General features: G+C 41.2%; 2 protein-coding genes and 1 long non-coding RNA gene across 12 annotated transcripts in view; 2 read left to right on the top strand and 1 right to left on the bottom strand.

Annotated features, from left to right (window-relative positions):
* Positions 1–2,264, bottom strand: part of LOC125740675 (hepatitis A virus cellular receptor 1-like) — a 34,142-nt gene extending 31,878 nt beyond the window's left edge. Inside the window, exon 1 of one of the 2 annotated variants that reach the window (XM_049012145.1) lies at positions 2,127–2,225. In XM_049012145.1, the coding sequence (XP_048868102.1) occupies positions 2,127–2,196 (70 nt within the window). In that variant the 5' untranslated portion in view covers positions 2,197–2,225. Of the gene's footprint in view, positions 1–2,126 lie in introns of both variants that reach the window. The other variant, XM_049012146.1, reaches the window with a different exon arrangement.
* A 2,780-nt stretch (positions 2,265–5,044) lies between these two features.
* Positions 5,045–6,846, top strand: LOC125739834 (uncharacterized). The gene is made up of 2 exons (XR_007397343.1): positions 5,045–5,159; positions 6,403–6,846. It is a non-coding gene; the product is annotated as an uncharacterized LOC125739834 (long non-coding RNA).
* Positions 6,847–7,823: 977 nt separating this feature from the next.
* The window catches only part of LOC125739831 (polymeric immunoglobulin receptor-like), a 61,376-nt gene continuing 49,782 nt past the window's right edge, over positions 7,824–19,417 (top strand). For 4 of the 9 annotated variants that reach the window (XR_007397341.1, XM_049010310.1, XM_049010311.1 and 1 more), the window contains exons 1-2: positions 17,599–17,792; positions 19,075–19,404. Coding sequence is in view for 8 of the 9 variants with exons in the window: in XM_049010310.1 (XP_048866267.1) it covers positions 17,744–17,792; positions 19,075–19,404 (379 nt within the window). In the remaining variant the exon portion in view is untranslated. The other 5 variants (XM_049010313.1, XM_049010312.1, XM_049010306.1 and 2 more) reach the window with 5 other exon arrangements.

Genomic DNA, 19,417 nt, shown 5'->3' on the forward strand with positions numbered 1-19,417 from the left:
TGGTAATGGTCTTGCTTTGTTTTCCAGGTCCTGTGTTTCTGGTCCTGTCTCTTCGTTCCCTTGGGGCGTGCCTGGAGTTCATGCCTTTGCGAGGGAGGTTCCGTCATGACCTGCTCGTTCGATCCTCCTGTGTGCCACACCCCCTCATTTACCTCTTGTGAATTCCTGATTGTTATCAGCTGTTCCACGTTTCCGTCATTAAGTCCTGTGTATTTCAGTGTGCGTTCAAGTCAGTTACCCTAGGTCTGTCATTGACGTTGTAACGTTTTCCATCTGGTCCCTTGTTTGCCCGAAACGTCTCTGCTTTTGGACTTCAGTCTGCCTGGCCTTGATTCCCCACTCCATATTTGCTGCTCTCTTGACAGCGCATAACAAATTTAATCAAAAAATGACTTTAATGACTTTTAAGGGATAATACTTTGCAATAGGGGTTGACTGATTATACAACACTGATATTTAGCATTTTTTTGGTTTTCGGTATAGGTCATTTTTTCCCACCGATAAATATATTTTTTAAAGCGTTGCTTTGTCTCAAACACGCCTCTCACTGCCTATACTTGTCACTCTATGGTCTACAGCAATGTCCCGCCCACCTCACCATCTGATTTGTTTTAGGTACCACGAATTCAGCAAATCAACATGGAAAGATGAAGGTGCTGAAAGTCAAGTAGTGCTGGTTGCAGAGCTCATGGGGTGTGGAATCTCCAGGGAAACTTCATGGGGCATTTCTACCAAAATTTCTATAATACTGAGCACTAGTAGGCTGAATGCATGAAAGCTAAGGCAGTTACAGACTGGGCTTCAGCGGAGTTAGCGTTATTTGTTGAGAGTAAGGTAGCATACATTGCTCAACACTGAATTTGCAAAAACACTACATTATAATGTCTTTAGACCCATTATTAATGCGCCCACTTTGCCAATTTAAATTCCCCATTGATGCATGTTATTGATATAGGCTAATAGCCTACAGTTAATGTGAAGAAACAGCAGCATATCTTCGAGTAGAAACTACGGCCGTAATTGGTGCAAGTGTAAATAAAACATATGGAAAATTCTCACCATTTGATAAACGTAATATTAGGTTATGCACACATCAATGTTTTAGGTAGGTTCGGTTAGCCGAAGATTATAGCGTTACCTACTGTTCGACTAATAGCCAGTTAAATGCTCCCGAATGTCACAGCAAACATCAATAAGTGCATTTGTTGATCCTTAATTTAAAACTGACTAGCGAAAAAAATCTACAGGCTGTAGCCCATCATTGATATGGGCTTTTGAGTTTCTGTCCTGAAGTAATGGAGGATTTTAACATGATATATGGTCTACCTTTAAGGCCCACAAAACTGTATTTGGACAAAAATAGACAACTCCTTCTTTTTTGAAATGCTTCTATTGAACATTCAACATTCAGCAAGGTTATGCTCCACTTACAGACCCCATTATGACAGCTACCTAGTCAACCTCAGTAATATTGTTATATTCATGAGAATAACCTCTTCTTAACAGCTCTAGAATTAAAAAGATAAATTATTCACATTTCTGCAAGTTGATAGATTTATCCTTCATTGTGCAGTAGATAATAAATGGAATTTTATTTATTTTTCCATTCATTCATTTGTTTACATGTTTATTTTTAGAAATGCTGCTGGTGGCTCCCAGCATATTTTCAACTAAGTTCATTATGAAAAGTTCTAATAGTTAAAAATAGAGCATTTACACATTTAAATTAAGTGCTGTGTTACACTGTCAACCAAACTCTTTTTTTTCTTCATTCATTTTTAATTCATAAAGTCTAATAATAATTTTATTTATTTTTCCACGCATTCATTTGTTTGCATGTTTAACTTTTTTTAAACCCTGCTGGCAGCTCCCTGCACTTTTTCAGTTAAGTTCATTGTGAAAAATTCTCAAAATTAAACTTATGCTTAAAGGCATTTGAAGTAAGTCTTGGGTCAGTATTTGTTATTTATAATTTTATATTAGTTTTAACTGTTAGAGCCGACATTTTCAAATACCGGTTATCGGTTTCCTTCTTTAATAATAATCAGTATTGAAATCAGTTCTGTAAAATTCATAGCCCAAGCAATGTGTTCCCTTTCCTCCCCGTCCCCTAAGACATAATTTACCTGCTGTGAGCTGTCCTCTCACCACCACCAGAAGAAGCGCGAACACAGCGATCACAGAGAAGCTGTCCATCTTGACGCCTGACAGTCAGTTCCACAGTGAACCGCGATGAAGCCAAAACTGTCCATTTATCCCATCCACCCACTCTTGGTGGGAGGGGCTTTGATGTGCTGCTTCTCAGTACCACTTGGCCAGATCCACCGAGGGAAGACATTCTTGATCTTATGAAGGACAGGAATTTTAGATTAGATTATATTCAACATTATTGTCATTCCACAAATACAAGCATTTAGACAAAGAAATGCAGTACAAGAGGTCAACTTTTAGAAAGAGCTGTACGATAACACATGGTATGATAAACGGTTTGTGAATGTGCATCTATACAGTGGTATATACATAATGTATATACATTGAAATGGTGTAGATCCGCCACTGTCCAGAGTCTAGTGGCAGTGTGCTTTACACCACTCCATCCAATGCTTGCAACAGTGTTTGTCACAAATGTTTGTGAACCTGACTGCATGGCTAGGAGCTTGATTTTATACACCTGCGGCAATAAGTCTGAATGAAACACCTGAATTAAATGATTCAAAGGAGATTATGGGCACAAGGCAGGGAACATCCTAGGGCAGGGTGCCAACCCCTCACAGGGCATACCCACACACCCCTCACGCACACAAGCACACGTAAGGACAGTTTGGTAACAATTAACCAGTGGACATGGCCAATTTCAGCTTTGAATTTTGGGATTCTGTGCAATGTCATAACATTATGTTGTTTATAACCAGGAAATTGTATTGTAGGTAGCTATTAAGTTTTCCTCATACTATTTGGTTATCAAAATACTGCATGCATTACCAGGATTCGAGAAATAATACTGCATTATGAATGTAGAATTAACACAATCTGGTAACAACAATCTATTACATTTCCTGGCCCTGATAGCAGTGCAGGTATTCCTGTTTTTCCAGTTTAGATGTTGCACACATTCACCTGTCGTGGTTTAGGAGTCTGTCTGGTTCAAATCCCCTGTCTGGAAGAATAATCACATCACCTTGAGCAAGGCCCTTATCCCCAAAAACCGCTCCAGAGACAACGGGAATATGGCAGACCCTGCTGTCTGACGCCAAGATTCACTGTCATAGGAGAGCAAAAGAAATCTGCAAAAACCAAAGTGCTCCTGTGTGCTAGTACAAAAGGAAAAATAGAGTTTTGATATATTTAAGGCATAGTTTTTTAGTTTTTTGTGTATTTCAGTTTATGAGAAGTTCTCTCTGAGAAGACACTCCTCCTCGTCCTCCCTCCTTTGGTGGAGAATGGACCTTCTGTGACTCTGGTGGACAGATCAAAGATTTGTGTTACCACCTGAAATGGTGTCACTGCTGTGGGTGTGAGTGTTAATGCTGAGGCAGATTGTCGGCCTGTTTAGGGGAAGATAAGATGGTTAGATAATGTACAGAAAACAGACAAATTCAAGAACAAAGAAGACAATCGAAGTAACCCTCATAACTCAACCTTTTAGGTCCTTATCTACTTCTGAATATAATCCCTATCTTCCCCAGCTATTGAAACACGTCAGTAAGCAGGTAGATTTCCCACATTGCTATGAAAGATAGTGCAGTAACGCAGATACAGAGGTTCAAATAAGTTTTACCAGTCTGTAGATTTTCCACATTTTTTTGAAAGATAGGGTGGTAATGCGGAAAGAGACAAGAGTCTCAAATAAGTTTTCCCAGTCTAACTCGTTCGTATTTCCTGCCATATAACAATAATGTCTTCATGCCCCAAATTGATGAGTGATGGACGTCAGCCATCATCCCCAGCCTGCCTAAGTGAGAAAATCCCTCCAGGCTCACTTTGCTACCTCACCTCTGGTGCATGGAGCACTCATGCTTACCCAAGTTTACCAACTTGGTAAACCAATAAAAACTTCAACAACTGGACCAGAAACTTAGCTTTTTTTTTTTTTTTAATAATGATGGCTATGAGTAGCGGAATTCTTCCTTAGACATTCTCTTTCAGACATGTCTGTTATGAGTGTCAGGGCATGCAAATTCTGGAACATTTTTGTATTATTTCTATATTGCGCTTGTGTGTTTTTTTTTATTAAAATACCAATAAGCAGACATTGAAAAAGAACAGCAATATAAATTAATTCTTGGCCACTGAACATTTTTTCTTTTAATAAAGGGACACTGGTGAGAGGTGCTAATTAGCAGTGATGGTCATCTTCGATCGGCGGGCGCGTTTAAAAGCATGTCATGGGTTTGTCTGAAGCAGCACTTTTCATACCATGTACCGCCTCAGGAAGTATTACGTTCATGAAGAAGTTGTTGGGGCTGTCAGAGACATAGGCTTTAAGGCAGAATTGGCAGCAAAATGATAATCTGATAAATCTCTCTCTCTTTCTCTCTCTCTCTCTCTCTCTCTCTCTCTCTCTCACACACACACACACACACACACACACAGTCGTGTAATCATATCTTTATGGGGCCCACTCATTCATTTCTATGGATAAAATGCTAATGCTAACTATGACAACCTTAACCCCTATCCAGCCATAACCATAACCATAAGTAACCAAGTAAAATACAAATGTTTTTGCATTTTTAGCTTTTTCATTGCAATCACAGATTTTTATAAAATAGAGTTTTCCCATATGGGGACCAGGAAACTGCTATTTGGATCAGGAGTTGATTATTGTAAAAGAAGTAATGTGCATGCAGGTGATATTTGTATAGATTTATCTACACCCTTCTGGCAGTGCTGATATTGCAGTTGGGTCTCGTACTACGAGGAGTAGAAGTTGTCCAACTTGGCTGCATGTCTAGCTGATGTTAAGAATCGATTGCCTGTTTCACAGGATTATATTCTAACAGGAGGATTATTGTGATACAGACTGATTCTGGTCAAAATGAGTTTCCTGATTATTTCCACAAGGGGGCGAGCTCTGCATATCACCCTGCACACTGCTGTTGGTCTCGTCTACTTAATCTGCACCATTGTAGCTGTGATGAGAACATGGAGCTACTGCAGTAAGTAGCTGAATCGTGGCCTTTTATCTCAAACTAAATCTGAATGATGAAACCATGTTGAGGCTGGAATATGTCTGTCATGTTTAATCGTGCTGATTAAATTGTGATTTGTGCATCTGTGATGTCAAAGTCAAAGTAAACTTTATTGTCATCTCTGCTATATACTGTACAGGTACATAGAGAGACGAGATGACGTGGCTCCAGTTTTTTTCAGTGCAGACAAGAGAAAGACATGTAACAAATAGGCACGTGGTAAACAAAGTAAGTAAATATAAGGTATACACTATACACTATACTTGGAGATAGAGGTAGATTGGGAGACAGTTAGGGTGCAGTATCATCCACAAAGGTGGGAATTAACTTTTACACTGGATGTGCAGTTACAACAGTTATATAGGAAAATGTGCAATAAGTGGCAAAGAGGTTACAATAGTTATTACAACAGAGGTTATAATAGTTATATATGGAAAATGTGCAAATAAGTGGCAGAAGTGCAAAAATGCTTGTAGCAGAGTTTGTGTGTAAAGTGAAGATGTGCAGGAGTCAATTTGTTAGCAGTCCGGGTGTGAGTGTGTGTGGTTGGTTTTGTCCACATTCAGCGACAGGTTGTTCTCACTGCACCACGTGGACAGCTGCTGAACCTCGTCTCTATACGCCGACTCATCGTTGTTTCTGATGAGCCCCAACACCGGTCATCAGTCTTTACTGTCTTTACTGCCATCAGTAAAGACCATTTCCATCCAGTATTAAACAGGCTGTGTGTCAGAAAGAAAGACAGGAGAGGTGAAGTTAGATCCTCTACAATGTTTATACATGAAACAAAGAGAAAAACAAACATTACTGGCATCAGAAAACAAAGGAATCATATTCAGTTAAGATATCAGTTAAAAGAAGCTCACTTTTTCACCACACTGTGAGTAAGGGATCATCCACACACCCTGTAGTAACTGGCCATGGTTTGGGTCACATTACGCACTGTCTGTTCCCCATTAGCAGTTATCCAGTGTGGGGTCAGGAGGAACCTGGAGAAGAGGGCAGGGGATGGACAGGGACCCAGAGACACACACAGACACAGCAGGGAATGTGGAGAGAGCAGCTTAGCTAAGCTGCAGGTCTTTGGGGGGAAAGAGAGAGAGAGAGAAAATACAAATGATACACAGGCAGACAGGAAGTGAGGTAGCATGGTGCTCACTGTGTCACAGCGCCCCCTGCTGCTCAGCCAGATAAATGTGTCTTTTTTCAGGGAGAAAAGGACAGCGGGGTCAGAAGATGTAATTAGGCCAAGTTTGCATCGGTGAGGAGGAGGAAGTGACACGAGCAACATCTTCCTCTTTCATGCATTCTGTTGTTCTGATGGATACAGTTTTTTTCCTTTGTCTTTTTAAAATGCTCTTGTCACTGTTGGATGGTGCTGGTCAACAAAATAGGTCACATAGGGGGCTGCCTAGGGCTCCATCTTCTGAGGGGGTTCCAACTTAGCAAATTGCCAGCACCAGCCCCTGTCCAACCCCCTCTCCGTCCCCTCCTCCCCCCACGTGGATGATGAACAAAACCAGGCAAGAAAAAGTAACACTCAGCGCTAAAGTTTGAATATCGTCTAGGGCTTCGACCGGCACAGCTGTAGGATATTGTACATTGGTCACTGCAGAATTTTGTTTCTAATGTATAAAATAAAGATTCACTCTAAGTATGTGATGGAAAATGTGCAGCATGTTTACTTGCAAACAGATGTATTGATGTACGTGTCACTTGAGGCCGGGTGTGAAGATTGACACTTTATCACTGCTGGCTTTGGCAGTTTATTCCCCCTTTGAAGCTGGTGACCCACACTTACCAACACGGCTCTCTGTACAGTTTAGCAGAAGTGAAATGCAGCCAGGTGGCCGACAGCCGACCAGAGGGGCGTATGCAGGCTTTGCTGAAGGCGATGCAGCTTAAGATGGTTTTGTGGTAATAAAACAGGCTGTTTTTAAGCTGTGTGTCTGCGTCATTTTGTCACCTCTCTGCCACAGTCATGTGACTCCTCACTCAAAGATAAACATCTCAAACTCTTTGGACATCTGGTCGTATTAATAAGACTAACGAAGATGAAGCATATCGTATACAACCCCCTACTGGGGCAAAGCTCACTTCACCTTATTCTCTGAGGTCTTAAGTTCAGTTTGTGACTTTAGTTTGATACTGAAGTCACCCTGACAGCAGCGGATTGTTAAAATGACCAGGGGAGACATATAAACTCCTTCAGGAGCATTTTTATACCGACACCCCAGTAACTTCCTAATGTAAACTGTGCTGCCGACAGTAATTAGCCAAACTAAATGATTAGGAAATGCCTCCATCTGAATTAGTTACAGTAAATTAAATCAGGATGATTTGGGATTCTTCAGGGATGTAGTTTCTGGATCCTGTGTCATAACTGGCTTTCATACTTTAAGAAATATTTATCAATCTGATATAAAAGTTATTAACTAGCATGTAACACTGGTGTCTTGTATACAGGAACAGAGATAACAGCAAAGATGTCTGTCACTTCTCTACAGAGCCTTGATGACGACTCATATGAAAGATGCAGAAACTGCTGAGAAACTAAAAAAAGTTGCCGTTAATTCAGGGCATTTGTGTCTGTGTGTATGTGTGTGTCATTGTGTGTGTGTGGGTGTGTGTATGTGTGAGTGTGTCAGTGTGTGGGTGTGTGTGTGTGTCTGTCTGTGTGTGTGTGTGTGTGATGTCATTCCTTCCCTCTCTACCAGCCCCCCTCTTTAATGCACTGACACATTCAGAATGAGGACAGACAGTCAGCTTATTACAGATGGATAGAAACAGATACAGCTAAAGGCCACAATCAACACCCAGACATGGCTCCTCTTCTCTTCCTCCTCTTCATCGTTTTTATAGCGGTACCAGGTAAAGCCTCCAGTTTTGTTCACTGTCTGTTTAACTGATAAAAAAGAAGATAAAAGCAAGTATTTTCTTCTTAATCTTGCACTTTGATGAGCAACTTAGGTATTCGTTTCGTATTGATATATTATTATTCTCTGTTGTAGCTTTTTCTTTGAAAGTAACATAACAGCATATTATCCTGAGTGTTAGGTTGAAGAAACAGTTGTTAATTATTTCTGTATGATCAGCAATGAGTGTAAATACATATATACGTTATTTCTTATCTTATAGCCACATACTCTTAGCTATTGTACTCTAAGTAGGTGGTTAACAGCTGCCTACTTAGATAAGATTCTCACTCCCCTCTCTTGCGCCCCCCATTGACTATAAATAAAGAAGCCAAGGGGAACCACCCTTTGTAGCACACTCTGCTGAGAGTGTGGGTACCCTTGCGCAAGTAAAACTGTAAAGTGAGTGTCTCGTAAATGTGGAGTTGGGGTGGAAACGCCTGCCGCTTTCCCCAACACTGAGCAAATGAAGCTTTCAGCCACTGACCATAACTGAGTAACCACAGACAAAGCTGTTATCAGAGTGTAAATCCACCAAATTTGCTGATTTTGCTCAAATTTATCAACTTAGTTCAGGAAACAGCAAACCCATTATGATTGCAAACAGAAATTGACAGGAAAATATCTGGTATTACAATGTCAGACTAGTGTGGGCCACGTTTACCAGTGTGGACATTCTCCTTTCAGATTATGTTACTGAAATGGCTTATTTAGGATCCCTCTGGCTGATTTGTATATTTTCAGTCAGTGTTCATATGTAATACTCTCCTCTACTGTCTTCTGGAATTCATTCTTTCGTCAAGTGCTTGGGGCGACTGTGTTGTGGAAGGTGCTGTATGAAAATGAATAGACTTGAATTAACCGCTGTACTGCAGGACAGCTGGAGCCCCCAGTCATGTATACAGATCAGCAGGTTACTGTTATTAAGTGCTGTTTCTAAGCTTGTATACTGACATTCTGAGGGACTGAAGCTTCTTCCCTGCAGCGTTCCTCATGTCACCAACTCATATTCAGCACGGCTCCATTATCACTGTTAGTGCATTATGTGTATTATACTGTAGAAAGGAGCATGTTAGACTGCAGAGGCATTCTGACTGTGTAGATGTAGATTGTACAACATCGGCTGATCTGTGAGCTTTTATTTGTCATTAGCTGGAATGTTATTCAGATCCTACAGTATCAGCAGATCTTAGTTATCTATTACAGGGATGTCAATTCTAAATGAAATGTTAGCATGGTCTCATAGTGAAGAAGAAAAGTAAAATACAGTAAACTGATATCATCTTGTCTGAGATTCCAGAGCAGAATCGGTGAGTTTATTAGTTCGTAATCTGACCTAACAGGCAAAAAACAGAAATCCAAGAATTATAGGCCAAATACTGGCCAAGGTCAGAAACAATGTAGGATAAAATGTTTACCAAAAGCAGACAACAGTCCATAAGCAGAGTGAGAAGACAGGCTTGGTTCTAGAAACCAGCAGTAGTGGTTATCTATGTGTCTAACTATATAATTAGTTTTCTAAAGACTGTGACACGTTACTGACAGGTTAGTTGTTTTTCTTGTAGCCGTCGTCCCTGTAAAAAGCTCCAAACAGACATTAACAGGATCAGCAGGTGGATCCATCAGCATCCCGTGTTTCTATGGTCAGCAGTATAAAAACAGTGTGAAATCCTGGTGTAAAAGGAAAGACGCGTCATCCTGCAGCCCAGAGGTACGCAGTGATGCCCCACGGGGCAATAACTGGGTGACCATCACTGATGATCCCTATAACTTAGTCTTCATTGTGACCATGAGGAACCTGCAGAAGTCAGATGAAGGCAGTTATTGGTGTGCTGTGGATGAGTGGGGGGTACACAAGGCCACCTCTGATGAAAAATACAGTTTGATTACTACAGGTATGTTGTTTATTCTTCTATGTTGTTTAAAAGCACCTTCATTTGTAGTACCTTGCAAAAAATCAATTGCATTATGAGCAACATAACAATTATATAAAAATATGTCCTTCTAAATGTGATAAAATAACATTAAAAACGGTAGAGGGATACATGAGGTGTACAGATAGAAACACAAAAGGCAATAAAGACAAAGTGCAAAGACAGTGTGAAAAATATTGATCAAAAAATAAAGAAAGAAATGAAAGTGAATCAGCATGTGGTCCATGTGCAGGTGACATAATGACAGACTGGTGCTGCCTGTTTTTACAATGAAACGCCGTCCTGACGCCTCCTGGCTGGGGGTGATGGCTGCTGCATCGGGAGGATTCACGCCTCCTCTTTTATCTTAAATATTCCTACAGGAGCCTGAATACCTGGACATTTACACACGGCCCCCAATAGTACATGTGCAAATGTATGTATGATAAGCAGATGGAAGCTGGGTGATTCATACACTTTCCAATGATAATTCTAATACTAACTGTTTGTTTTTCTACAAGCTAAAGAAAGAGGTTCCACCCTGAAGACCTTCAGTTATTTAAGAGGACAAACAGGAGGATCCATCACCATCCCGTGTTTCTATGGTCAGGAGCATAAAAACCGTGAGAAATACTGGTGTAAATCAGGAAATACCCCCGCCTGCACATCAGCTATTAAGGCGACACAAACCATCACAGATGATCCCAATAACTTAGTCTTCCTGGTTACCATGACGAACCTGCAGCAGCCAGATTGGGGAAATTATTGGTGTTCTGTGGGTGACGGAGGGACTAAGGAAATATCTGACAGTCTCTTCTTCCTGGTTACTCCAAGTAAGCTAATATAATCTCTGTCGTATTAATGTCATTGTAATTTCACCCAGCTTCAGTTTATTGGTCCTAATAATGAGGGTGCAAAAGCATTTATCTATCTTCTGCGAAATTCATCAGGTTTTAAATCATCTCCTACATCTTTCTTTGACATTCCTTGCCTCTGTTGTAAACAGACCCCAGTCTCTGCATAAAACTCAGGCCTGTTAACCATTTATTGACGTGGATGTTTCATCTCCTTTGGTTGTTCCCAGTTAATTCTGTATTATTATATGTTTCTGATGCTCCGTCATTCATGTTTTCTCCCCATAGATGCTCAGAGTGTGAGGACTGAGACCTGGGTTTCTGCTCAGAGAGGAGGATCTGTCACCATCCCATGTTACTATCACCAAAATTCCAAAAATAAAACCAAATACCTGTGCAGAGGATATGAATGGGATTCCTGCTCCAGAATAGCACAGTCAGACGGGGAACAGAGTAGAGGGACAGTGTCAGTCTTTGATGACCGTGACCAAATGGTGTTTAAAGTGACTATGAGGGACCTGCAGGAGGGGGACTTTGACTATTACTGGTGTGCTGTGGAGACGTCTGCAGCACAAAGCCATCGTGCCTTTATGCCCCTGATAGTCCGGGAAGGTAAGATGTCGGTTCCTGAAGGTGCTTCTGTTTGACCCTGAGGCACACAGAGGGAGAGAGCTGTTCCAGGGCTGTGATTAACACTAAATCACATGGCTATTTATCACTTTTCCCTATACTTTTATCTTGATGTCATAATTCTATCTATCTATCTATCTATCTATCTATCTATCTATCTATCTATCTATCTATCTATCTATCTATCTATCTATCTATCTATCTATCTATCTATCGATTCTATCGATTCTATCTATCTATCTATCTATCTATCTATCTATCTATCTATCTATCTATCCATCCATCCATCCATCCATCTATACATCTATCTATCCATCCATCCATCCATCCATCCATCCATCCATCTATACATCTATCCATCTATTCATCTATCCATCTATCTATCTATCTATCTATCTATCTATCTATCTATCTATCTATCTATCTATCTATCTATCTATCTATCTATCTATCTATCTATCTATCTATCTGTCTATCTAAATGAGTCCATGGTGACCTTGTGGTTCTGCCTGTCAGACTGTGATAAAGTCAGAGGGTGTTTTTCCATACAGTGTGAAGCAAAGACACCCACAGTTTAATGCTGTCACTCACAGACAGATATCAAAATATATGCAGCTCTAATAAAAACGCAGGCTGAGCAACTGAGATCTGGACCAATAGCAGACTGTAGTGAATCAGACACTGGCTGTTTAACATGCATCCCTGCACTGTGTCTCTTTGTGTATTTACATTTGGTGCTGGTGCCACATTCTCAGTCTTCATTGACCTTGAACTAATCCAGTCGTCTTTCTTATTGTCCTTGACAGTAATTTATGTTCCAACTACACAACAGACAGAACCGGTGACATCACCGCTGACCCATCCACGTGTCACTTTGAGACCCAACATAACTGGACAGAGCTTCATTAAGTCAGATTTAAGGTGAGATTACTTGCTGACAAACAGTGTAACATTTTCCATCATACTGTGGAGAAATTCACTCCAATAATGATCAATAATCAATTTACAAAATAAAATTGGGGGGGGGGGGGGGGGGTGGAAGAGCAGTGTGTGGCTCACTGGGCTCAGTCTCTGTGCCTGTGATCAGAAGGTCATTGGTTCAAGCCCCAGCCTTGGCAGAGTAGCCACATGTCTGTGTGTCCCTGAGCAAGGCCCTTAACCCCCAGCCCCAGTGGTGCTGCACACTGGCTGACCCTGTGCTGAGACCCCAAGCTTGCTCTCCTGTATGTGTCTGTGTGTTTCATGCAGAGCAATATGGGGGAGGCAGTGGGAAGCACTGGAATGTACCTGTGCAAATGGCAAATGAAGGGTAATTACAATAAAAAGAACAAATTCCCTAAAAAACTAAGAATCTGTATTTTGCATAATATGGAACAGAAAAATAAGACATTGTTATTAAATACAATGTAGTTATTTACCAAGGAATAAAATTATTCATTTACCCCTAACTGATGTTCTAACGATTCCGTATTTCACAGGATTATATTCTAACAGGAGGATTATTGTGATACAGGCTGATTCTGGTTAAAATAAGTTTCCTGATCATTTCCACTAGGGGACGAGCTCTGCATATCACCCTGCACACTGCTGTTGGTCTCGTCTACTTAATCTGCACCATTGTAGCTGTGATGAGAACATGGAGCTACTGCAGTAAGTAGCTGAATTGTGACCTTTTATCTCAAACTAAATCCACGATGTTGAGACTGGAATATCTGTCATGTTTAATCATGCTGTTTTAATTGTGATTGGAGCAACTATGATATCATCAGCAGAGACTAATTCCATGTAATTTTAAACAGGCTGTGTGTCAGGAAGAAAGACAAAGGAGGTGAAGTTAGATCCCCTACAGGGTTTATACATGAAACAAAGAGATAAACAAACAATACTGGCATCAGAAAACAAAGGACTCATATTCAGTTACAATATCAGTGAAAATAAGCTCACTTTTTCACCACAGCATGAGCAGAGGGCAGGGGATGGACAGGGACGCAGAGACACACACAGACACAGCAGGGAATGTGGAGAGAGCAGACACCTAAGCTGCAGGTCCTTGGGGGGAAAGAGAGAGAGAGGAAATGACACACGCAGACAGGAAGTGAGGTAACATGGTGCTCACTGTGTCACAGCGCCCCCTGCCGCTCAGCCAGATAAATGTGTCTTTTGTCAGGCTGCAAAGACAAGCGGGAGCAGAAGATGTAATTAAGCCAAGTTTGCATCGGTGAGGAGGAAGAAGTGACACGAGCAAAATCTTCCTCTTTGAACACTTCTGTTGTTCTGATGGTTATAATTTCTTCCTTTTACCTGTTTATAATGCTCTTGTCACTGTTGGATGGTGCCGGTCAACACATTAGGGGACAAAGGGGGCTGCCTTGTGCACCATCTTCTGATGGGACACCAGCTTAGCTAATTGCCAGCACCACCCCTCCCCCTCCCCCCTCACTCAGCATGGGGATCATGTACAAAACCGGAAAAAGTAACATATGATGATAAAGTTTGAAGTTTGTGTAGGATCACACATGCATATCGGACAGAGCTTAGATTCCAGGTGGCCTGAGACAAGGCTGATCCTGGTATAGTACGAGAGGTACTCGCTGGCCTAGGCACAAAAGGGGGGTCAGTGACCGCACACACACACACACACACACAACACACACACACACACACACACACACACACACACACACACACACAGATAACAAGGGAGGCAAGCACTTCAACTTTTATGGCCCAAAGATGGACCTACAGACAGCAGAATGGACCTGAATGACAGGGGTGTTTCAACTTGGCACGCAAGCCCCCCCCCCACCCTTTCCATCCTGCCCTACAAACCACCGACTCACCCAACACCATGAAGAAAGTTTCTTTTACGTTCGGCTTTTGTATAACCTATATGTGGATTTATTCATTACTACTATAGTCTCGATATCCAGGTTTTGTTTGTGTGTCCTTAGACCATGTTAGTGTTTTGTGTGTCTCCCTTATAACCATGTTCACGGTGTATCACCTATTTTACTCCTCCCACTTGAACACTTATATAAATATGGATAAATATATATGTATACAGTAGCTAGCCCTGCATCTCAGTGTCTCCTAACTATCAGAGGTTCTTCTTTCTTTGTTTAACAGCCCGCCCCCTTCTCACATTCCTCAGTGGCCCTTATCTGATCTTTATGGTCTGTTAGCAAGCTCTTTGTGCTCTATTATGCTGCATTAACAGAATTGAATTAATGTACATTATCCATTCTGGAGAGCAGATCAACTGGGATAATCCACAGCAAGCAAAATATGTTGTTCCCAGATGTGCAATGTAAATTGGTATGACCACAGACCAACGGCCACGCCTATCTAAGGGTAAGATGTGCTGTTTGAATGTGAATATGACATGTAATGTCTGCACAATTTACCCAAAGTGCAACATCTGTTGAGGTGCAACCCAACACCTATACCGTATACTGACGTGAGTCAGTAACACACATAATATTAGTAATTGTTAATTAATACAGATGGTATGAGGTGTGAATCGCCAGGCTGGTACGGCATGTTTGGTGTCAAACTCATGGAAAATCATAAAGTGGAATCAGTCTGGTCATAAATCCCAAAAAGATTGTCACAGACACGCCTCCAAAAGCCCACCAACTAGATGGCCAGCCATTGGTTCAGGTGTTGGGTTCCTGGTCATCCCTATTCATGAACTCTAGACCATAAATCCTGGCACCTCAGAACAAAACCAGGAGAGCCCGAAGAGAGGAGGGGGGAGAACATCAGCCCCGCAGAGGGAGGAGAAGAGAAGCCCCAGGAGAAGAGCAGCCCGGGAGAAGCCCTCCTGAAGCCTGCTGGTGAAGGCCTGCTACCCAACAGAGAACTGCAACCAAGACAGAGCCTCTCACCTTAAAGCTTCTCAAGGAGAGAGAATCCAAGGGGCTCCACTCCAACAACCGCTCCAAACGCTGCGCCTTCCTGAGTGCCATCATCTCGTCAGCTCATCAGCCTCTGCAACCAACTGCCCCCCCTGCAGCCACGTAAAGCCACCTCCTATTATTATAACAACCAAAGCTATTCTGTTAACCTGCTATATGACTTCAGGGTTGTGTTTCCACAGACTGTGCTTGCTTTGCAGAACAGTATTTCCCTTTTTAGATTACACATTCAGATCTGGTCACTGCACTTTCACAGTACATTCTGTTTAGTTCTATCCAGTTACTTTGTGTTTGCTGTTTATGTTAAGTGTAAATCTGTCTTATGTTAGTTGTAGTGTTACTTAGGAATAATTCACAATTGAGTTTGGAGGAACCAACCATTCGGCATAACAATTAGTTAATAATCATCATTAAATAAAAATTAATTAAAATGTAATTAATTTCAGTATATAGTGGTGGAGATATTAATATTTACCTGAGCTAAATATTCCTACATTCATCTAGAGCTTCGACCGGCACAGCTGTAGGATATTGTACATTGGTCACTGCAGAATTTTCTTTTTTTAATGTTTAAAATAAAGATTCACTCTAAGTATGTCATGGAAAATCTGTAGCACGTTTTACTTGCAAACAGATGTATTGATGTACGTGTCACTTGAGGCCGGGTGTGAAGATTGACACTTTATCACTGCTGGCTTTGGCAGTTTATTCCCCCTTTGAAGCTGGTGACCCACACTTACCAACACGGCTCTCTGTACAGTTTAGCAGAAGTGAAATGCAGGCAGGTGGCCGACAGCCGAACAGAGGGGCGTATGCAGGCTTTGCTGAAGGCGATGCAGCTTAAGATGGTTTTGTGGTAATAAAACAGGCTGTTTTTAAGCCGTGTGTCTGCGTCATTTTGTCACCTCTCTGCCACAGTCATGTGACTCCACACACAAAGATTAACATCTCAAACTCTTTGGACATCTGGTCGTATTAATAAGACTAATGAAGATGAAGCATATCGTATACAACCCCCTGCTGGGGCAAAGCTCACTTCACCTTATTCTCTGAGGTCTTAAGTTCAGTTTGTGACTTTAGTTTGATACTGAAGTCACCCTGACAGCAGCGGATTGTTAAAATGACCAGGGGAGACATATAAACTCCTTCAGGAGCATTTTTATACCGACACCCCAGTAACTTCCTAATGTAAACTGTGCTGCCGACAGTAATTAGCCAAACTAAAGCTGATTAGGAAATGCCTCCATCTAAATTTGCAGCTTCATCATAACCAGCTAATTAGTTACAGTGAATTAAATCAGGATGATTTGGGATTCTGCAGGGATGTAGTTTCTGGATCCTGTGTCACAACTGGCTTTCATACTTTAAGAAATATTTATCAATCTGATATAAAAGTTATTAACTAGCATGTAACACTGGTGTCTTGTATACAGGAGCAGAGATAACAGCAAAGATGTCTGTCACTTCTCTACAGAGCCTTGAAGACGACTCATATGAAAGATGCAGAACCTGTTGAGAAACTGAATATAGTTGCCGTTGATTCACGGTCTATGTGTGTGTGTGTGTCTGTGTGGGGGGGGGGGGGGGGGGGTATGGACATGTTATGCTGTGGAGACCAAATGTGCCCAGACTGTATTAAAAGCCTGTTATTCTGACATTGTCGGGTTCGTTTTTTCATCCCCTACAAGGGGAAACTGAATTTGATCAAAATCTGTTACTGCCAAAAGTTACAATACTGCTAAAAATGCCAAAAGTCTCGTATTTTGTTTCGTTACTTAAGGTTAGGGATAGGGCTGGGTAGGGTTAAGGTTGTCATGTAATTAAAATGTTCTCCATGTTATTGAGTCCCCACAAAAATGTAATTACAATCCTGTGTGTGTGTCGTTGTTTGTGTGTGTGTGTGTGTGTGTGTGTGTCTCTTAATTAGGTTTACATTACATTGGGAGGACCAAATATCCCCCACAAAGTGATAAAAACCCGTTTCTTTGATGTTGTTGGGGCAATTTTTCAGGTCCCCACAATGATCTGTGAATGTAATAAAAAAAGCTATAAATGCCTGAAAAAAATTTGTTTGGTTACTTATGGTTAAGGTCGTCATGTTGGGATTAGATTGTTTCCCAAAGAAATGAATGAAGAGTCCCCACAAAGACATAATCACAAATCTGTGTGTGTGTGTGTGTGTCTGTGTGTGATGTCATTCCTTCCCTCTCTGCCAGCCCCCCTCTTTAATGCACTGACACATTCAGAATGAGGACAGACAGTCAGTTTATTACAGATGGATAGAAACAGATACAGCTAAAGGCCACAATCGACACCCCAGACATGGCTCCTCTCCTCTTCCTCCTCTTCATCGTTTTTATAGCGGTACCAGGTAAAGCCTCCAATTTTGTTCACTGGTTGTTTAACTGATTAAAAGAAAGACGATAAAAGCAAGTATTTTCTTGTTAATCTTGCACTTTGATGAGCAAATTAGGTATTCGTTTCGTATTGATATATTATTACTCTCTGTAGTAGGTTGTTCTTTGAAAGTAACATAACGGCATATTATCCTGAGCAAATGAAGCTTTCAGCCACTGACCATAACTGAGTAAACTACAGACAAAGCTGTTATCAGAGTGTAAATCCACCAAATTTGCTTATTTTGCTCAAATTTATCAATTTAGTTCATGAAACAGCAAACCCATTATGGTTGCAAACAGAAATTGACGGGAAAATATCTGGTATTACAATGTCAGACTAGTGTGGGCCACGTTTACCAGTGTGGACATTCTCCTTTCAGATTATGTTACTGAAATGGCTTATTTAGGATCCCTCTGGCTGATTTGTATATTTTCACTCAGTGTTCACATGTAATACTCTCCTCTACTATCTTCTGAAATTCATTCTTTCGTCAAGTGCTTGGGGTGACTGTGTTGTGAAAGGTGCTGCATGAAAATGAATAGACTTGAATTAACCGCTGTACTGCAGGACAGCTGGAGCCCCCAGTCATGTATACAGATCAGCAGGTTACTGTTATTAAGTGCTGTTTCTAAGCTTGTATACTGACATTCTGAGGGACTGAAGCTTCTTCCCTGCAGCGTTCCTCATGTCACCAACTCATATTCAGCACGGCTCCATTATCACTGTTAGTGCATTATGTGTATGATACTGTAGAAAGGAGCATGTTAGACTGCAGAGGTATTCTGACTGTGTAGATGTAGATTGTACAACATCGGCTGATCTGTGAGCTTTTATTTGTCATTAGCTGGAATGTCATTCAGATCCTGCAGTATAAGCAGATCTTAGTTATCTATTACAGGGATGTCATTTCTTAATGAAATGTTAGCATGGTCTCATAGTGAAGAAGAAAAGTAAAATACAGTAAACTGATATCATCTTGTCTGAGATTCCTGAGCAGAATCTATGAGTTTAATAGATCGTAATCTGGCCTAACAGGCAAAAAACAGAAATCCAAGAATTATAGGCCAAATAGTGGCCAAAGTCAGAAAGAATGTAGGATAAAATGTTTACCAAAAGCAGACAACAGTCCATAAGCAGAGTGAGAAGACAGGCTCGGTTCTAGAAACCAGCAGTAGTGGTTATCTGTCTAACTATATAATTAGTTTTCTAAAGACTGTGACACGTTACTGACAGGTTAGTTGTTTTTCTTGTAGCCGACGTCCCTGTAAAAAGCAAACAAACGACATTAACAGGATCAGCAGGAAGCTCCATCAGCATCCCGTGTTTCTATGGTCAGCAGTATAAAAACAGTGTGAAATCCTGGTGTAAAAGGAAAGACACGTCATCCTGCAGCCCAGAGGTACGCAGTGATGCCCCACGGGGCAATAACAGGGTGACCATCACTGATGATCCCTATAACTTAGTCTTCATTGTGACCATGAGGAACCTGCAGAAGTCAGATGAAGGCAGTTATTGGTGTGCTGTGGATGAGTGGGGGGTACACAAGGCCACCTCTGATGGAAAATACAGTTTGATTACTAAAGGTATGTTGTTTAA

This window comes from Brienomyrus brachyistius, chromosome 4 (assembly GCF_023856365.1).
Source record: "Brienomyrus brachyistius isolate T26 chromosome 4, BBRACH_0.4, whole genome shotgun sequence".
NCBI lineage: Eukaryota > Metazoa > Chordata > Actinopteri > Osteoglossiformes > Mormyridae > Brienomyrus > Brienomyrus brachyistius.